Here is an 18,963-nt window from a genome sequence, read left to right on the forward strand (position 1 = left end):
ACAGGGAAAGCAAAAGCTGAACATGCAAGTAAAGCAAAACAAGGAATTCATTCCCTATTTCCCAGGGGCAGGCAGGTGTTCAGCTATCCCCAGGACAGCCAGGTTCCATCATAGTAAGGTTGACTTGGGAAGGCAAATATTATCACTAGAAATGCCCCCCCTTTAATTCTTCCCCACACTTTTTATACCGTTTATACTTTTTATACTATTCCAGACCGGAGATGGTCTGGAATATCCCTGGGGTCAGTCATCGCAGCAGTGTCTCTCCTCGAGCTACTCACTGGTAGAGTGAGGAGCAGAGGCTGACACCCTGATTCTGTCAGCCCTGCTCAGCAGGAACTAAAACATCCCTGTGTTATGAGGACTGTTTTCAGCACAAATCCAAAACACAGCCCCATACAGCTACTGTAAAGAAAATTAACTCCATCTCAGCCTAAACCAGCACATTCCACACCATTTATGTGATGCTCAGGTCCAAGCTATCCACACAACCTCATTAACCATCAGCCACCTTCCCATTCTTTGATATAATACACAGGTATCATTCCCCTAGTCTATGTGTAAAATAAAAGTGCCCTAGTCCCCTGTGTAAAGTGCTCATAAAATGTCCACAAATATTCACAAAGTGACCACTGCATTCACTGATTCCATGACTTCGGGCTCTACCTGTTCTGGTGGTGACTCAGAGCAGGACAGGTGCTGTGTTGTGTGGAGTTACTGGTCATCAAAGCTAGCTCAGGTCAGGTCACTGCTGCACTTGCACTTCCTTTTGTACAGCTTCTCCTCTGCAGGTTCAGGTGGTTCCTGCTATGGTAATTCCATAACATGCATCTCAAATAATGGGCTACAACAATTTAAAGGTATTTCCACTACAACCATCAGGTTTAACATTGCAATGAATTCCTCCCTCCTCCCCTGCACCTGCTCTGGTTTGGATTTAGTCACAGACTGCAGTCCCTTAGAGTAGGCTCCACCTGCTCTAAGTGGAGCCTTATCCATGAACCACAGTCTCTCCAGGGATATACCTGCTGTGGCTTAGATTTGTCCACAACTACAGTCACTCTGAGGTGCACCTGTGCCAGCGTGGCCTCATTCAGGGACCACAGCACCTTCAGAGGCTCCACACCTGCTCCACATCTGCTCCAGCGTGACCTTACCCAGAGCCACAGTCCCACTGGGAGTTACCCTGCTCCAGCATGGCCTAACCTTCAGTCTCTTCAGGAGTGTACCTGCTCTGTGTGTGCTTATCCATGGCCACACACTTTCAGGTGCTCCAGCATGACTTTAAGCATGGTCACTGATGCTTCAAGGTGTACCTACTGCAGCATGGATTTATCCCACAGCCACGGATGCTCCATCTCAGTAACAGTGACTTGGGCAGACATCATCACTCCAAACATCCCCCCTCTTCCTTCTTCCCTGCCTTTGCATGTGAGAATGACTCCATTATGGGTCTGGAATATATCCCTGGGGTCAACTGTCCCAGCTGTGTCCCCCCTAACTGCTTGTGCCCTCCCAGCTGCCTTGCTGGTGAGGAGCAGAACAGCCCCTGATTGTGTCAGCCCTGCTCAGCAGGCCCTAAAACAACCCTGGGTTATCGGGACTGTTTTCAGCACAGACCCCAAACACAGCCCCATACCAGCTACTGCGAGGAAAATTAACTCCATCCCAGTCCAAACTGGCACAATGTTTTTAACACAGCAGTGTGCCAGCTGGATCTAGACCCTCCATGGTATATAGATCAACTGATTTTTATAAAAACACATAAGCTGAAAGTACAGCCCTTCTATACAGCCCCCAAATTTAATAATATGAGAAATTTGGGTTCAGAGTGTAATTGCTATTTCTGGGCACAGACCTTCCTCAGGAGCAGGCAGGACCTCCACCTGAAATAGAGAGTATGTGATCAGGCAGCAGATGCAATAGTCCATGTAACCTCATCCAGTGCTACTGGGGAGAAGAACAAGCATTTTCATAGCCCAAGGATATCCATTTCTCCCTGTGTGTGTGAGCTCTACCTGTACAAACACCCACTCAGCCCCATGCTGGGAGCCCCTGCTCAAATGGAGGGACCATGGGGTAATGAATACACTTGCAGAAGAGAGAGGAAGAGTCTGAGAGCCAGGACAGCCCCCATGAAGCCATGCTTGGCTGCTGTCCTGGACTGGGCACTTCAAAGACTATGCCCAGAGGGGACTCAAGGCATACAAGGACATTCCCTCATATTTTGCAAAAGAAACAGTGGAAAAAAGTCCCATCCGAGTCACTAGTGCATAGACAGTGACAGTCAGTTCAGCAGTTCTCTACATATGTGTCAGGGGGTCCCATTTTGGTCCAAAGCCTGGGAGTCAGTGGCTGGAGTATGATGTGATATGGACAAGGTGATGGGAGAAGGAAGCATAACAGAAACAGTCAGACACTTGACAGCAGACTCTTGAGACACCAGTCTTGCAACAAACAGCTGGGACATGACAAATTCATGATACACATATTTTAGACTGTTTTCATAAGACATTCATATCTTCCCATACCTGCTGGTGGCATGGCTGGAGAAAGAACATGAATTTCACACTGAGGGCTCCTCTGACAGCAGATTACAGGAAATAATCACAAGCCAAATATTAGCCCTCATCATCATCATCATCATCATGTCTGGGCTTTGCAAACAAAGATTTGAGAAGGGCTCTACCCATGCTTGCTATGAGCACGCTGATGGTTAAAAAGGCCAATGAGAGATAGACAAGTCTCATTGCAAAAGGCACAGCAGAAAGACTCCCTAGGTGGTATCAACAAGATGCGATTCTTTCTGCATTGTCCTTTCTCCTTGAGAGTGATCCTGCGTGTGTTCTCAAAAGCAGCAGCAGCGTTATAGATGGTGTGTCTCCAGGCCTCCTGACTGGAAGCCAGGGTAGACCAATGGTGATGATCATGATGGCCAAAGTGGAAAGATTGTTTCAGGGAGTCCTTGTATCTCCTCTTCAGGGCTCCTCTCTTGCGGCAGCCAGTGGAAAGTTCCCCACAGAGCACGATCTTAGGGAGGCGGCAGTCCTGCATCCTGGAGACGTGCCCTGCCCAGCACAGCTGTGTTCTCAGCAGCATGGCCTCAATGCTCGTGACTGCTGCCTGATCAAGGACAGACGTGTTGGTCACATAATCCGTCCAGTGGATGTTTAGGATTGTACGGAGGCAGCGCTGATGGAAGCGTTCTAAGAGACGCAAGTGGTGGCGGTAAATGACCCACGATTCAGACTCATATAAAAGAGTAGACAGTACAACGGCTCTGTAAACACTGATCTCTGTACTTTTCTTCAGGTGTTTATTACATCAAATTGTTTTATGGATTTTTCCGAAAGCTCTCTATGCTTTTGCCAACCTTTTGTCTATCTCTTTGTCAATTTTACTGTCCGAGGAGATGATGCTTCCCAAATAATTAAACTGCCGGACTGACTTGAGCTCTGATTTGCCAATGATGTTATGGGGATGATGAAAGACTTCCTGAGGTGCAGGTTGGTAGAAAACTTCTTCAGGCTGACTTCCAGCCCAAAAAGCTCAGCAGCCTCTGCAAAGCAGGATGTTAAATGCTGCAGAGCTGCTTCTGTGTGGATAACGAGGGCAGTATCGTCCACAAAAAGCAGCTCACGGACAAGATGATTTAAAGTCTTAGTATGGGCCTTCAGTCACCTTAGGTTGAATAGGCTCCCATTGGTACGATATCGAATGTAGATGTGGCAGTGAATAAAAACACAACCCTCCTGGAATGGTGAAAATGGAGAGACTGACTTTATTAAAACTGAACAAGTTCCTATATTTGAAAAAGGCATGGTTACAAAATGTGGGGGGAGTAAGCACAGTCCTGTCCAATCACTTCAAAGCTTCTTTCTGGGACACCCATAACTGGTCATCCTCTCACGGCTTCCATCAGGACTTCAACTCCCTATCTACACCACGGTCATTACATAACAGATAACCTGTATTAACTTGCTCATATAGATATGGTATCTACAACATGTAGATATGTTTTTCTTCTTTGAGGTCTGCAGTGGCCCTTTGGAGCATCATGCTGAAGAAGATTATGAATAAAGTTAGTGCAAGAACGCAGCCTTGTTTCACACCATTGGTTATTAGAAAGGACTGAGAAAGTGCATTGCCGTATCTGACTTGGCCACGCTGATCCTCATGAAGCAAAATGATCATTTTGAGGAACTTGGGGGGACATCCTAAACGTTCCAAAATCTGCCACAAACCTTTTCTGCTCACAGTATCAAAAGCTTTGGTGAAATCAACAGAAGTTACATGGAGTTCTTTATTCTGTTCCCTACACTTCTCTTGCAGTTGTCTGAGAACGAATACCATGTATGTGGTGCTCCTATTAGCTCTAAAACCACAGTGCCTTTCAGGTAGAAGGTCTTCTGAGATAGCAGGTATTAATCTGTTAGAAGTATTCTTGCAAAAGCAATAGAGAACAAAGTAATACCTTTGTAATTTGAACAGTCTGATTTATCTCCTTTCTTCTTATACAGAGTGATGATGACTGTGTCACAAAGGTCTGATGGTAGTTTGTCTCGTTCCCAACAATGCACCACCAGCTTGGCCTCCATGCTTCCAGACTTCAAGTGGAATTCCATCAACCCCAGCTGCCTTGCCAGTTTTTACCTGCTGTACGGCCTGAAGAGTTTCTCCCATAGTGGGGACAATATCCAATTCATTTTTCACCAGTTGTTGTGTAATGTACTGAATTGCTGAGCCTTGAACTACACAGCTGGTACTGAAGAGAGTCTGAAAATGTTCAGACCATCGATTGGGAATGGAAGTCTTATCTGTGAGAAGCATTTGACCATCTGCGCTGAGTAAAGGGCTTTGAACCTGGTGTGTAGGTCCATACGCTGATTTCATAGAATCCTCTGTAATCACCCATCTGCACATAATTGAATCCTTTCTGCTACATTGATCCACCACTTGTTCCGGATGTCTCGAAGTTTCTGTTGGAGCTGACTGCATGGAAGACAAAAGGCTGCTTTTCTTACATAGCAAGATGGCTGAGCAAGGTGTGCTTGGTGAGCAGTTCTCTTCTTTGTCACCAATTCCTGGATCTCTTGATTATTTTCATCAAACCAGTCCTTGTTTTTTTTAAAAGAGAACCCTGAGGATTCTTCAGAGGACTGCAGGATACTATTGTTAATATGTTGCCAAAGTGCTTCAGGAGAGGGATTAGCCCTCAACAAGACAGACATATTACATGTGATACTTTTATTGGACTAATAATAAAAGGTTAGTAGAAGGTTACCAGAGCTTTGCTTCATATGTCACAGATTATGATTAATTACAGATTCAAATATTTGTAACGAGAGATCAGAGCCTTTCACTCTTAAGAGGGGAAAAAGCTCCAGTTGATGTGGCAGATCAAGCCATAAAACTAATGCATTGGAGGGGCTTATCCTGGGTCCCAGGGGTTCATCCTGAGTCCCAGGGGTCAGGGACACATGTCCCTTTGGGTGTGAGGAAAGCTATTGATTCAAAGGCTGAACCTTCTGCCACATGTGCTCATGTGTACCAGGAACATGACTTCCAAGTCAAGGGTGTAAAATTGATATGACACAACAGAGAGAGGCCGGGGAAAGGGCCTGGGACCACTGATCTGGAAGGATGGAGAAGATAATTTGATCTTATCTGCACCTGCTTTGAGCAACCTCTACCAGCTTGCCTGGACTGTGTGAGAGGTGAGGTTCATCTCTGGTCGCTGTGTCACTGTTTTGCAGCCAGTTCTTGCCTTCCAGGGTTTCCAGCACCATAAGAGAAGGCATAAGACAGCACAGGGCTGAGGCCATTTTAGTTACAGCCAAGGCTGGTCAGAGAAGTCCCTAAATGGCCTTCTCCTTCTGGGCCCCAAGCTGGTCCTAGCCCAGCCACCAAGCTCCCCAAGGTGGCAGGATAGAGAAAGAAGAAACAATGTGAAAAACATCCCACTGACTATGGGGGATGAACAGTGAAAAAAGGGCAAGGGTGTGAGAAGAAAAAATTTGCAAATGACTTGAGCGGGCACTTGAGGGGTATATGGCGCCCAGCGAAGAGGCACCTTGAAGATACTTTATTCCTCCTCAAGGATGGAAACAGGAAAACAAAACCAAATGGTAAGATGCTAATATGAATCCTCTGTCCCTTTCCATATGGCCTCAGCAAATTTCACTTTGTTGCCACGTGCCAAGAGCTTTGAGATGTTCCACCAGAGAGGCCTTGTGCTCACTCCTGCTCTGTACGGCCCTAAGCTGAGCAGGCTGGTTGTCATCCACTTCCAGGGATGTTCTCCCCAGAAAAGGCAGTGATGTAAAACATCAGCTGTGGGCTGAGAGTTTAGAGACTGAATGGAGACGATCTTGCCATGAAGAATTTATTTTTCCTTGTTTGGAATTGGGAAAAGAACTCCTTAAGAGGCATAGATGTTGAAATGAGCATGATCAACTATGCGAGAGCAGCTTTTATGGGCTGCAAGGAAAACATTGAAGGGCAGATCACTGGAGAAATGCAGTTCCTTAAGGCTCTGATCCTGAAGAGCATCCACTTGCAGGAAAGCCCTGAAGAACAGGCTGAGCTTTCCTCCTTATCCTTGAACTTCAGTCTGGGCTTACACAGTTTTCACCGGGCATGGGATGGTTTAGCAAGAATGACTAAGTGGGTTGTTTCCAGTGAGTCTTACATGCGGTTCCGTAGGTGCCAGCACAGACAAGTCCAGGTGAATGTCCACATGAAGGGGGTTTGAGTCAGGGAATTGTTACCCTCTGGGGAGAACAGGAATGGAAAATAACAGAATACAGCTGTAGTGGGAAGAGAAGCTTTGGGATCGGACACGCCAACCTGCAGTTATCTCAGAGTAGACACAAATTACTTAAACAAACGGATTATTTTACATTTCAAGTCTTTTTCAGAATTCCCCTCCCGTTCTTCCCGTGGGGAGCTGGCGGGCACGGCCCGCGCATGCGCAAGCCCGCCCGCGAGTCTCGCGCGCCCGCGGGACCCCACCCGCCTCCCCGAGCGCGTGCGCGTGCAGCGCTCAACGGCCGCACCGCCGGCGCGCGAGGGCGCGCACACGCGTTCCCCCCGCCTGCCGCCCGCGCGCAGCAGCGCGGTGGCGTCACCGCAGGCCCCGCCCCCCTGGGTAAAAGCGGCGGCGGGCGGCGAGCGCCATTGTGGAGCGCCGGCACGGCGAGGAGCCGCTCCGCTGCGCCTTCGCCCCTCGCGCCGCCAGCGCTCGCTCGCTCCGCCAGCGCTCGCTCGCTCCCTCCCTCCTCTCTCTCTCCTTCTCTCTCTCTCTTCCTCTCCCCTTCCTGCTCCTCTCCTTTCCCTCCTCTCCTCCCCCTCCTACCCCGCCGCGGATATGCCGCGCGTCTACATCGGCCGCCTGAGTTACCATGTCCGGGAGAAGGACATCCAACGCTTCTTCAGCGGCTACGGCCGCCTGCTCGAGGTCGACCTCAAAAACGGGTGAGCACTGTCCGTCCGGCCCCCCCGCGAGCCCGGGCCGAGCCCGTCCATGTCGCGGCCGCTGCCGCGTGGCGCCGGCGCAAGATGGCGGCGGGAGGGGAGCGGGGGGGCCGCGGCACCGACCGGGCCCGCCTCGCTGTTCTTTGCCTGACCGGGCCCTTCTCCTGTCCCCAGCTACGGCTTCGTGGAGTTCGAGGACTCCCGCGACGCCGATGATGCCGTGTACGAGCTGAATGGGAAGGATCTGTGCGGGGAGCGGGTGATCGTGGAACACGCCCGCGGCCCCCGCCGCGACAGGGACGGCTACAGCTACAGCAGCCGCAGTGAGTCCGGGCCCGTCCCTCCCCGCGGGGCGAGGGGCGGTGGCGGCGGGCAGGGGCAGGGCCGGGGGCAAGGGGGGCTCGGCTGGGACCGAGCCCCGGGGCTAGAGGGGTCGCTAGCGGGTGATACCCGGCGCACCGCAAGGACTGCAGAGATTTTCCGGCACCAGCGATGCGCTTTGGTATCCCATAGCACTTCTGGCCGCGAAATCGTGGCCTTTTAGAAGGGGTTTGGTCTGTTGATTTGGAGGCTCCAGTATTGGGAGCGTTTAGATGTGACAGCGATGTTGCATCAGTAATGTTAATGTATAAATATAGTTGCGTAATTGGGGGAGAATCACTCAGCTGTGAACTTTCATGTGAATGTTTCAGTTGGGTATATGGGAGGGACGGGGGGGAGGTTTTGGAGCAGGAATCTGTTGTGCTAAGGGGTGGGTATAGTAAATATTTCAGTGCTCAGCTCACTCGTGTAAGCTTCTTGAGTGAGCTCTGTAGAGTTTAACCGGCCTAGTACTGTAATTAAAAGTACTAAGGTTGCCTTTTTAGTGGTCTCTGGAAGCGTGATGTTGGGGGAGGGGGAGGGTTCTGTCTTTCTGAAAAAAAATCAAATGTATGTTGTTTTAAAATTGTTGCATGTTCAATTCAAACTTTTTAACAAGTCCTTGATGTTTCAATTTAAAAGTGACCAGTGGGGCTGAGGCTGTGTCCACTGAGGCTAAGATGACTGCCTTTCCTGGCCATGGCTTTTCCATACATTGTGTGACCCTTGCCCTATGACCCTTTGGCTGACCTTACCGGAAGCCATGACGACAGCAGCCTTTTGCCATTAGACGCAGGGTGATGGTGAGGATTCCAAGGGTTAGACAAAACTGGTTAAACTGAACTAGGTGACTGTTACCTTGCGTGTTTTGTGGCCAAACCACCACCAAAAACCTCATACTGTGATGTAAGTACTTAGTGTAACTAGTAAACGTTTTTGTAAAATGTAGAAATGCATGTAATCAGTTAAGTTTTATATTTTACAATGTTCTGTAAAATAAAACTTAGCAAGGTGAATCTAATAAGGAGCAGTCACTCTCTAACAGATCTTAGGAGCACAGACTTGTAGGATTTTAGTCTGTTTGATTTGCCATTAATGTAGATTATGGCAAAATTGCAAAGTTTATTGGAGGCTTAGAGAAATAAAGTCCTACTCCAGTAAATATGACTGTTAAACTAACTTTTTCAGAACATTAAGCTTTCTTCATGCTAAGGGACGATCTAACTTTGTTTCTTTGTACAATCAAGGTGGGGGTGGTGGCGGATATAGCAGTCGCAGACAATCAGGACGAGATAAATATGGACCACCCGTTCGTACAGAGTTCAGACTGATTGTTGAAAACCTTTCCAGTCGCTGTAGTTGGCAGGATTTGAAAGTATGTATTGATGTTCTATTGTGGAGCCTGTTGTGACAAGCAGAAAACAGTAGCTTCCTTTAATAGCAATGTTGATATTGATATTGAATTAGAAGTAATTGGAAAGTGTTTGTACGTGGATGTTTGCACACACTGAGTGCTGCTTGCAGAGCCCCAGCCTATGGTGTGTTCTGTAACTTTTCCTCTGCTCCTCAAAGGATTTCATGAGGCAGGCTGGGGAGGTGACCTATGCAGATGCTCACAAAGAGCGTACGAATGAAGGAGTGATTGAATTCCGGTCGTACTCGGACATGAAGCGTGCCCTGGATAAACTGGATGGCACAGAGATAAACGGCAGGAAGATCAGGCTGGTGGAAGACAAGCCACGTTCAAGCCATAGGCGATCCTACTCTGGCAGCAGGTCAAGGTAACTCTCGAAATATGTCAGTCACTGGATCAAGACACTCAGAATGGGCATAGGTACCCTACCTGCAGTAGTCACCTTCAGCTGATAGTCTAGGAATAGGATGGGACTTGAGAATGTAGAAGGAATTATTTTATGCAGTACAGCAAAACCGGGTTTGAGCAGTTTTTTTTCACATGTGAAACCTCAGATGTGATTTCACTGATGGTACACTGAGTCTGGGTGGGTTAATAGTGTGTACTGGTTTGGCCATCCTTACTCTTGAGAAGTTCTGTAGCAGCTTTTCTGTTAGCTTATGCCACCAGATAGCATAATGCATCAGATGCATGTATGAAGAGATTCTTTCCTGAGAGGGTGGTGAGGCACTGGCACAGGTATCCAAGAGAAGCTGTGGCTGCCCCATCCCTGGAAGTGCTGGATGGTGCTTTAGCATCTGGTCTTGGTGGAAGGGGTCCCTGCCCATAGCTGGGGGTTGAAACCAGGTGATCCTTGAGGTCCCTTGCATCCCAAGCCACACTATGACTCTTCTAGATGATGCAGGACACATGAGGCAAAGAAAAAGGGGGCGAATTAAATTTTAAATGTTTGCAGATCACGATCCAGGAGACGGTCTAGAAGCAGAAGTCGGAGAAGTCGGAGCAGCCGCAGTAGGTCCCGTAGCATCTCCAAAAGCCGTTCGCGGTAAGTGCCAGTGTGTTAAACACTGTCAGTACAGGGACTGCTGCTCACTGACAGATATTTACAGACACTGTAAGTACACTACAGGTCACACAGAATAAACTGTCTCTCTTAAAAAGATCTAAATCCAGGTCACGAAGCAAAGACCGCTCACGTTCCAGATCCAAAAGCAGGAAGTCCAGATCAAAGAGCAAATCGAAACCCAAGTCTGACAGGGGTTCACGCTCTCACAGCAGATCCAAGGAGAAGTCTGAGAAGTCTCGATCCAGATCCAGGTCCAGGTCTCGATCTCCCAAAGAAAATGGTAAAGGAGATGCTAAGTCTAAGTCCAGGTCGAGGAGCAGGTCTCGTTCCAATTCTCCGCAGCAGCAGCCATCTGCCAAGGCTCGTTCTGAGTCACCACCCAAAAGAGCTGCGTCCAGGTCCCGCTCCAGGTCCCGTTCAAAGTCTCGCTCACGAACAAGATCTAGTTCAAGGGATTAGGACTAGAACTCTCATCTTGCACATTATTATGGAACATTTTCCTACCTGTCAGGCCATTAGTGTTACGTTAGTACTTCAGAAGCTGGTTTTTTCTCCTGCAGGATTGAATGGCCTAAGAATTAAGTCATGAGGCATAAAGGTTTCATTTGTATCCCAGATGGGGCAATATGACATGAGATGGTGGTACAAAGCAGGGAAAGTCCCCCTTTTGTAGAAATTCAGCTAAAAGTTTGATTTTATAGCAATTCTGCAGGAGTAACTTGAGTACTCTTAAATGCAAAGTGGTTTTTATATTAAAAATAAACTGAATATAAACAGGCTAAAATCTGGGCTCTTTTGAAAGTATCCTTTTTTCCTATTTTTTTTTCATTACATTAGAGCTATGGGTGTCATTAGCTTCATAGGTTTCAGAGTGCTGCCAAAGGCAGAATTGCCTTGCTGGGCAGGTCATACAATTCTCTGGTTTATTGTCATTTTGGAAGCAGGCTGCAAATTATATTAACCAGTAATAATACTAGGAAGATTTTAGACCAGCAATAAACTCAAGTTGGAGGATTTATGGGGGATAAGGTACAGTACCTTAACTTGCCAAAAGAACATTCTCCCCCATACTGTGACTGTATTAAAGGTAATAAAGGTACTCTGGAACCTGTATCCTACAGTATTGCTGAAAACTCCTTCATTTCAGACTTGAAAGAATTAAAGCTTTCGGATGTTTTTTGCTTGAACATCAAGTGTCATTGTTGTCAGACACAGAGGTGTCTCTTGGCTATGGTCCAAGTCACTAGTGTGTTGTATGGTTTGTCAGCCTCTAAATCTCTACTGGATATGAAACCCAAGTAAAGAAATCTGTCTTCCCGCCCCTTTGACTCACTTATGTTAACGTTTCGCTTCAGACTAGAACTATAATCCTCTTGTGTGTAGGTCAACTTTCTTGGAAATGTAATCTCTTGGAGCTAGAGTTCTAGTTTTAACAAAGGCTTTGCTAAACCACAGTTGCCAATTCACTTAAATTGTGGAATAGGACTCATCCCAAAAATTTCCCTTTATAACTACATTGATTTTTGTAAGATGCAGTAGCAAACATTAGAACTGCCTTGTACTCTTTATACAACGTGTAGTTTGACTTGTATAAAATTAAATTGGTGACTCAAACTCTTGTGTTCATTCCAGTGTAATGGGATTCTTGTTCTGCCTCATGCTGGGGAAGTCCCTATTTATCCTGCTTTTTGAAGAAACTAGTTAGTGAGAGACTTGGTAGCTCTTGAAATGCCCTTGGCCTTGTGCTTGAGACCAGCACAAGTTCCTTCTGTCCCCGTTTGTCACCTGGTCTATTGTGCAGATGTGGCTGGGTGTGACAACTGCATCTCTGGTTCCAATTCACATATCTCCCCAGAGGATTTGGGTCATGGGTGGGGCACATGTGAAGTGTGACTTAATGCCCATTTCTCTCTCCTGGCATTGCTTGATATAAACAATTACCTTAAAATTCAGTTTCTTGCCTCTTTCTGATCATCTCTAGAAAGCTGGACTTCGTTGCAGGTGAGTGTCCACACTAGGTGCCAGAATGGAGGAGTGCGTTCAACATTCCTGGAACCCGAAGTGAATCCATGCCTGGTGTTGCCATAAGGTCAGGTTACTGTTGCTTTTACATGGCATACACTTCTCTGAGCTGTTTTTATCCCAAGTGTGGAAAAAGCAACTGGACTTGAACTGGCAGACTGAGCTTCCCTAGGATAATACAGCCATGGAGTCTGACAGATAATTCTGGCATAGCTAAACCAACACTTCTGAGTACTTGGTACTGCAGCGTTGCCTGCATGACTCTGAGGTTAATTTGTGATATGGAAATTTTGTCTTAAATTGAAGCCGTTTTAGTGAAGGAGGTGTATTTTTAGCTTAATGACTAAAAAAGTTGGTTTGCAGTCTTGGTTGCTGCAGGTGGTACGTCTGGCTTTGGATTTCAAACAGGAGGGGAGTACTGGAGGCTTGCTACAGAATTCTTACTGTGAGAATGAATAAGTTTAATGCGGACTTGCAACCTAAGTCACACTTGAGGAAGTATTTGCCTCCCTTAACACAAGTATTAAGCTACCTTGGTTTTACTTACGCTGGAGTAGGTCAAGCTTGAAGGAGAACTGCTCCTCTTTGTAAAACAGAGCTTCATGGAAAACTGTCTAGTCAAATACACTCAAAAGAAGGACTGAGCTCAGAGCTCAGCAGATTGAAAGGTGCATGTGCGTATTTCCAGTATCTCTGTGGTAACAAGATGTTGACAATTACTTTTTTGCACATGCATGTGCAAGTAAACCTGTGTTTCTAAAACTGACCCCCAGTGCAGGCCTGAGGATGTCTTGGCCTTGGAGTGGCTGTGGGCACCCCAGCCTTGGTCAGCACTGCAGAACAATGGCTCTTACCAACTACACTCGGCTTTCTGAAATGAGATTGCTGTGACAATGGTCGTGTTTGATTGAAGTCGTCTTTATGCATGAATTGCAGGGAGGTACCGGATTGGATTTGACCAGCTTGCCTGAAACGCCTTTAAATATCAGTATTGTTGTGTTGCTGGAGCTACATTCTCTGTCTCCCTTGGCTGTGCAAAAGAGAAGCAGGGATTTCTTGGCAGGACTTGTGTCCTTTTGGATGTGTTTCCTCTGGAAAGCCTGTAGGATTTTGGTAGTGCCATATCCTGAGCCAGCACAGTTAAGTGCAAGGCTTGTCAAAACGCTGTAAAAAATTTGCCAGCAAAACCCAAACACCCTCAACATTCCAGCGCTGTCAGCACAGTTTTTTGTAGGAGTGGAACACTTTGGGGCTGATACGTGTTTGTGAGTACAAGTGTGATTATTCCCAACAGATTTCTGGGTGTTTTAAAAGTGGATTTTGATAAATTTCATAGAAGGGTAAAAAGACTAGCAGACTTGTATGCTGGCTGCCTTTTGCTTTGTCTGCAGTAGTAGCAGTAGTCAAGGTCAAAACCATCTGGAGTTACTCATAGCTCAGTTTTTAACCTGATCCTGGAGCTGGCTTTTTGGGGACATGCTTCAGTACTGGGCTGAAGAAAAAATTTTTTAATTTTTTGCATCAGTTTAACTTTGTCCTTAAAAAGGCAAAACAGAGATGTGCCTTCTCATCAAATATGGGGGACGAGACTGACAAAACCTTAGTGTCCTATAGCAAATCATGAAGGAGAAAACAACACTACTGTTGAGAAAAGAAAAAAAAGACAAAACTTAGAAACTGGGGCTGTATTTGCAGTGTGGTCTGGTCTTAGCCTTTTCTGGTATTCGAAAAAGCATCTCTTCTTGTATTTTGGTTTTTGACATAAATGAAGTTCCATCCTTTAATTTGAGAATCACAAACTGGTTTGCGTTGGAGGGATCTTAAAGACCATCTCATTCCACTCCCCTTCTATGGGCAGGGACGTCTTCAGCTGGACCAGGTTCATCTTCAGTCCCCATCCAACCTGACTTTGGACACTTCTGGGAAGGGACCATCCACAACCTCTGATTCACTTTTTATTTGATTCTACATCATGAAAAGCATGGAACAGTGTCTTGTCTTAGCTGTAAGGAAGAGCACAACTTCTTTGATGAACACTAAAGTCTCACCTTGATAGATCATGCTCAGAGTAGCTGGAATACGTGACACTGCTTTTTCCTACTATAACATTTCTACCTCTAAATTTTGTGGGGTTAGAGATCATTTACAATTGGGAGATTACTCTGTCCCTAACCCAGATTGTAACTGCCCTTGGATGAGCAATGGTGATGGGCATTTAAAACATGATTCTTTGATTTATTATTCACAGATGGGATAACTTGAACTATTTCCAATTCCTGCTTGAGTCTAGTTCAGGTTGGCACTGTAACATCCACAAAGCAATTTCATACCATCAAAGAGCAAAAGCTGGGAAAGTAGGAACTTGGCTCAGGGAATCCCGACAATTAGGCTGAGCTGCTACTTGGAACGTCCCTGAAAGATGGTGCAGATACTATGACAGTTAAAGATGCATCATTAAGTTGTGGTTGAAGATAGAGTTGCTGCTACACCATCAGCAGCTCTTTGCTGTGTCCTTGGCACTTTGTAAGGGCTGTTTAAAGTGAACAGGAACATGGTAGTTTGGAAGGTGAGGAGCAAAGCTAACACAAACCAAAAAGCTAACTAAAACTAACACACATTGCTTTGAATAGTGGCAGGAGTTCAGGAATTTTAACTGTGTCCTTGGGGTCATAATCTGTCACATCGTGATCGGCTCTTTTCTCCCTTTTCTTTTGTGGTTGGGTGGAAAGGATCAAATGCCAAAATGCAGGCTCTTAACTCTCATGGCTTTTTCACACATTATTATTTTGATAAATGTATGTGTAAATGCCAGAGGGAAAAGTTCAGCTGTTCCATAATCCAATTAAAAAATGGCAATAAAAAAGCTGAAGTGGCTCACGAACTTCCACCCTTTTAGCAATGTCTGTCACTACCAGGGCTAAGTTGGATGCACATAGCTGTGTTCCTCTACGAGAAGGAATGGATCACAGCAGCTGGTATGATCCTTACCGCTGAAAAAATGCTGACCATAGGAAGATGTCTATAGGTCATGCATGATTCGGGATGTACTTCACAATGGCTTGTACTCCTAATCAAATTTTGGGCTTGATTCTGTGTGATTCTCTGACTCAAGGGCAATACCCTCTTCTCTTATTCACAGAAAGTGAGTTCTGCAGGGTTGTCTAATTTAAAGTATCTACAAAACTATTTTTACTCATTTTTAAATCAAAAGCTTAAGTCTTTGCTCCAGTGCTTTACCTTTGGGTAAGAACTGAGTACAGTGATTTCAGTCCAAAATACTGAAAATAGCAGAGGGAAAGATCTGCAGGTGACACCAGGATTGGAAGTGACTGGAAGATGCAGCCTGTGCTGTCATGTGGATGGAGTTGTAGGGGGAATTACTTACGTAACTTTTTTTGGTGTGTAACTTTTGGTTATGTAACTTTTTACTGGTGTGTGCAGCTCCTGGAACAGGATTATCTTGTACATGTGAATAAGAAGTTAGTGCTGTTAAGTCAGCAGGTGGTAGATAGATCACAACTCACCTGCTTGGTGTGACCACAGTGCACAGCTGCCCTGAGGCAAGCTGCTGGGTGAAAGCAATGCTTCCCTTTGAATTGGGTACAGTGCTAAATGTTTTCCCTGCACAGCGCTTGTGTTCCTGATTCTGCTCAGCATCAACCCAAGAGGAAAATAACACAGCAGGTCATGATCACAGTGGAGCAACTGGGATGCTGTACAATTAATCTGGAGGGGAATGGTGAGGTCCAACAGTATCTCCTGTTTTGCTCAACTCTGGTATGAGCACAGAGTAAAAGCTGACCGTAACTGGGGAGACACAAGAAAACTTCTGAGAGAGCGTCTCCACTTACCCCATCTGGGTCTATTTGCTGACAATTAAAACTCTGTGACTGAAAGTGTAATCCACCATTTGCCACAATTTAGGTGTCACCTGTGTGTGTGTGACAGCCCAGACCAGAATTGTTTTGTTCTCCATACACTACATCCCCCTGGAAAGCATGAAACGGAGGCAAAGGATTGCAATGACCTGCTCACTGGGAATAAAAGCAGCAATGTCCTATTGCTTCATGTTTTATGAGGTCTGTATCAGGTTTTGGGTGAAATGGGCTTGGGACATGCCTGTGGCTGAGTTCAGGAGTGACAGGCACTAGCACACCTGGATGCTGCTATCTCATAAATAGCAGAATGTGTGGGGATGAATCCTGACCCGACAAATCCTGGAGCAGCACAGCCCTGCTGCACTTTGCACACATTGGGTCTAGCGGGATTAATGGCATAGCAGAGTTGAATAATCCATGTCAGAATAAGTCAAATAAGAAAAGCATTAGGAAGAGCTAAATTTAAGTAAACAAAAGTTCATAGAATCACAAATAGCATATCTCAAGCTGGAAGGGATGCATAAGGACCATTGAATCCAATATCAAGCCCTGCTCCTCGCTGGACCACCTAGAACTAAACCACAGGATTAAGAGCATTGTCCACACAGCTCTGGCAGGCTGGTGCTGTGACTGCTTCCCTGGGGAGCCTGTTCCAGGGACTGACCACTCTCTGGGCAAGGAACCTTTTCTTAATGTCTCATCTGAACTTCCAGTGATGCACCTTCATTCCATCTCCTTGTCTCCCATCCCCTGTGAGGAAGGTGCAGACTTTGATGGGGTCACCCCTCAGCTTCTCTTCTCTGAGCTCAATGGGCCAAGGGGCCTCAGCTGCTCCTCCTAAGTCCTGCCCTCAAACCCTTTTCCTATCCTGGACCCCTCCTCTGGACGCACTCGAGCCCTCTGATGTCCTTCATGAGCTGAGGTGCCCAAACTGGCTCCAGGACTTGCGATGAGGCTGCCCCAGAGCAGAGCAGAGGGGGACAGACCCCCCTCATCCAGCTAGTGATACTGGGCCTGGTGCCCCCCAGGACAGGGCTGGCCCTTGGGGCTGCCAGGGCCAGGCTGGCTCCTGTTCCACTTTTTCTAAACCCAAACCCGCTGATTCCCTTCCTCAGGGCAGCTCCTCAGCCTCTCACAACCCAATTTATACATGTACGTTCAGATGCTTTACAACAGAGGTCATGGAAATGGAAGTTGAGGCACAGGAGAGGGAAGTGGTTACATTAGCCAGAGAACCTACGGGGAATCCAAGGCTGTCTCCTCTTTTTTTGCCAAATGTAGCCATTTCTTAGAAATTCATCATTCTGAATTCATGGGTTTTTTAGAGCAATCATAGCCAGGAACAGGGAACGGATGGGGAAGGGCAATGCTGGGTTGCCTTTAAAGAGACTGAGTTTCACTTTGTTCCCGATTCAAATCTATTTGAATTCCCACTGCAGTATAAAAGGACTGATACAGGAAGATCTCTTGCTACACTGCACTACTGGTGGTTTATTTGAAAATGGGGAAGAAGGTAGTCGCAGCAAAGGAAATACGTGTTACCTCCTTCCTGATTTGCAGGATCTATTGCTTTATCAGAGTCTTTAACTTAATATTCTTAATGTATTAAAAATTTTGGGTACAGAACTCAAGGTGACAAAGAACTGGCAGATACACTAAAACTGCAATCTCCAAAGCAAGCAGGAACACTGTGCCCCAGGTTCGGAACAGCTGGAGCTGGACATTGGGGTGAGGGGGCAGCTGCCTCTCTCTAGACCACCCAACATGCATCAAAGGCTGTTCTCAGCAGCTTATTGTACATTTTTGGCCTTTGTACTTCCAGCCTTGGTCCCTTCCACTCACACTTCCTGCAGGTTAGAGGGACAGACACTGTATAAGTGTCTGAAGGCACACACCTTGTGTGGCTATTTGGTATTCCATACCAAAGAGTGGGCAGGATAAGCTGCGCTCTGGGTTTTGACAAGAGCCCTTTGGAAACACTACTGTGCATTGTGCCTATTCTGCATTTCCACTGCAGAACTAATTCAAGTGATTCTTTTGCTTCCCAGGTATCTTGGGGATGTCGGCTTAATGTTCTCTGGTTACTCTTCCGACATGTGGTAGGAGAGCTGGGGAGGGGAGGCATCCCCCACACCGATGCCAATTAGGGCCTGGGGAACTGATTTGGTCTCAAGAGTCTCTAGGCTGCTGAGGAGGATGTGTTCCCCTTGGTGATGTCTGATTGCTAGCTGAGGGGCATTTGGGTAATCACAGAATCTTAGAAGGGTTTGGGTTGGAAGGGACCTCACAGACCATCTTCATTCCACCCCCTTGCCATTGGCAGGAACACCTTCCACTAGCCCGTCTAACCTGGCCTTGGATACTTCCAGGGATGGAGCAGTTACAGCTTCTCTGGGCAACCTGTGCCAGGGCCTCACTACCCTCACTGGGAAGAATTTCTTCCCAATATCCCATCTAACCCTGCCCTCTGGCAGTGGGAAGCCATTCCCCCCTTGTCCAGTCACTCCAGACCCTTGTCCAGAGTCCCTCTCCAGCTCTCTTGGAACTCTTTTAGGCACTGGAAGGGGCTCTAAGGTCCCCCAGAGCCTTCTCTAGGCTGAAGACCCCCAGCCCTCTCCCAACCTTCGTCTCCATAGGTGAAGGGCTTCAGTCCAAGCAGCAGTTTGTTGTTTCTCTCAGCCCCCCCGTCTCGTCTAACCCTGGGGCCGTGGCTCGGGGGTGCCCGGTCGGTCTGGGGGCTCCCGGCG

General features: G+C 46.8%; 1 protein-coding gene and 1 long non-coding RNA gene across 4 annotated transcripts in view; one reads left to right on the forward strand and one right to left on the reverse strand.

Moving 5' to 3' along the window:
* LOC126639059 (uncharacterized) overlaps positions 1-6,773 on the reverse strand; it is a 39,012-nt gene extending 32,239 nt beyond the window's left edge. For all 3 annotated transcript variants that reach the window (XR_007628746.1, XR_007628745.1, XR_007628744.1), the window contains exon 1: positions 2,532-6,773. This is a non-coding gene — a long non-coding RNA (uncharacterized LOC126639059). The remainder of the gene's footprint in view (positions 1-2,531) is intronic.
* Positions 6,774-7,186: 413 nt separating this feature from the next.
* On the forward strand, positions 7,187-11,930 carry SRSF6 (serine and arginine rich splicing factor 6). Its single transcript, XM_050313520.1, has 6 exons — positions 7,187-7,476; positions 7,651-7,799; positions 9,084-9,211; positions 9,409-9,617; positions 10,206-10,295; positions 10,412-11,930. The coding sequence occupies exons 1-6, from the start codon at positions 7,370-7,372 to the stop codon at positions 10,773-10,775; spliced, it is 1,047 nt and encodes a 348-aa protein (XP_050169477.1). The 5' UTR covers positions 7,187-7,369; the 3' UTR covers positions 10,776-11,930.
* Positions 11,931-18,963: the final 7,033 nt, after the last annotated feature.

Source organism: Myiozetetes cayanensis, unplaced genomic scaffold (assembly GCF_022539395.1).
Source record: "Myiozetetes cayanensis isolate MyiCay16 unplaced genomic scaffold, myiCay2020 scf19, whole genome shotgun sequence".
NCBI lineage: Eukaryota > Metazoa > Chordata > Aves > Passeriformes > Tyrannidae > Myiozetetes > Myiozetetes cayanensis.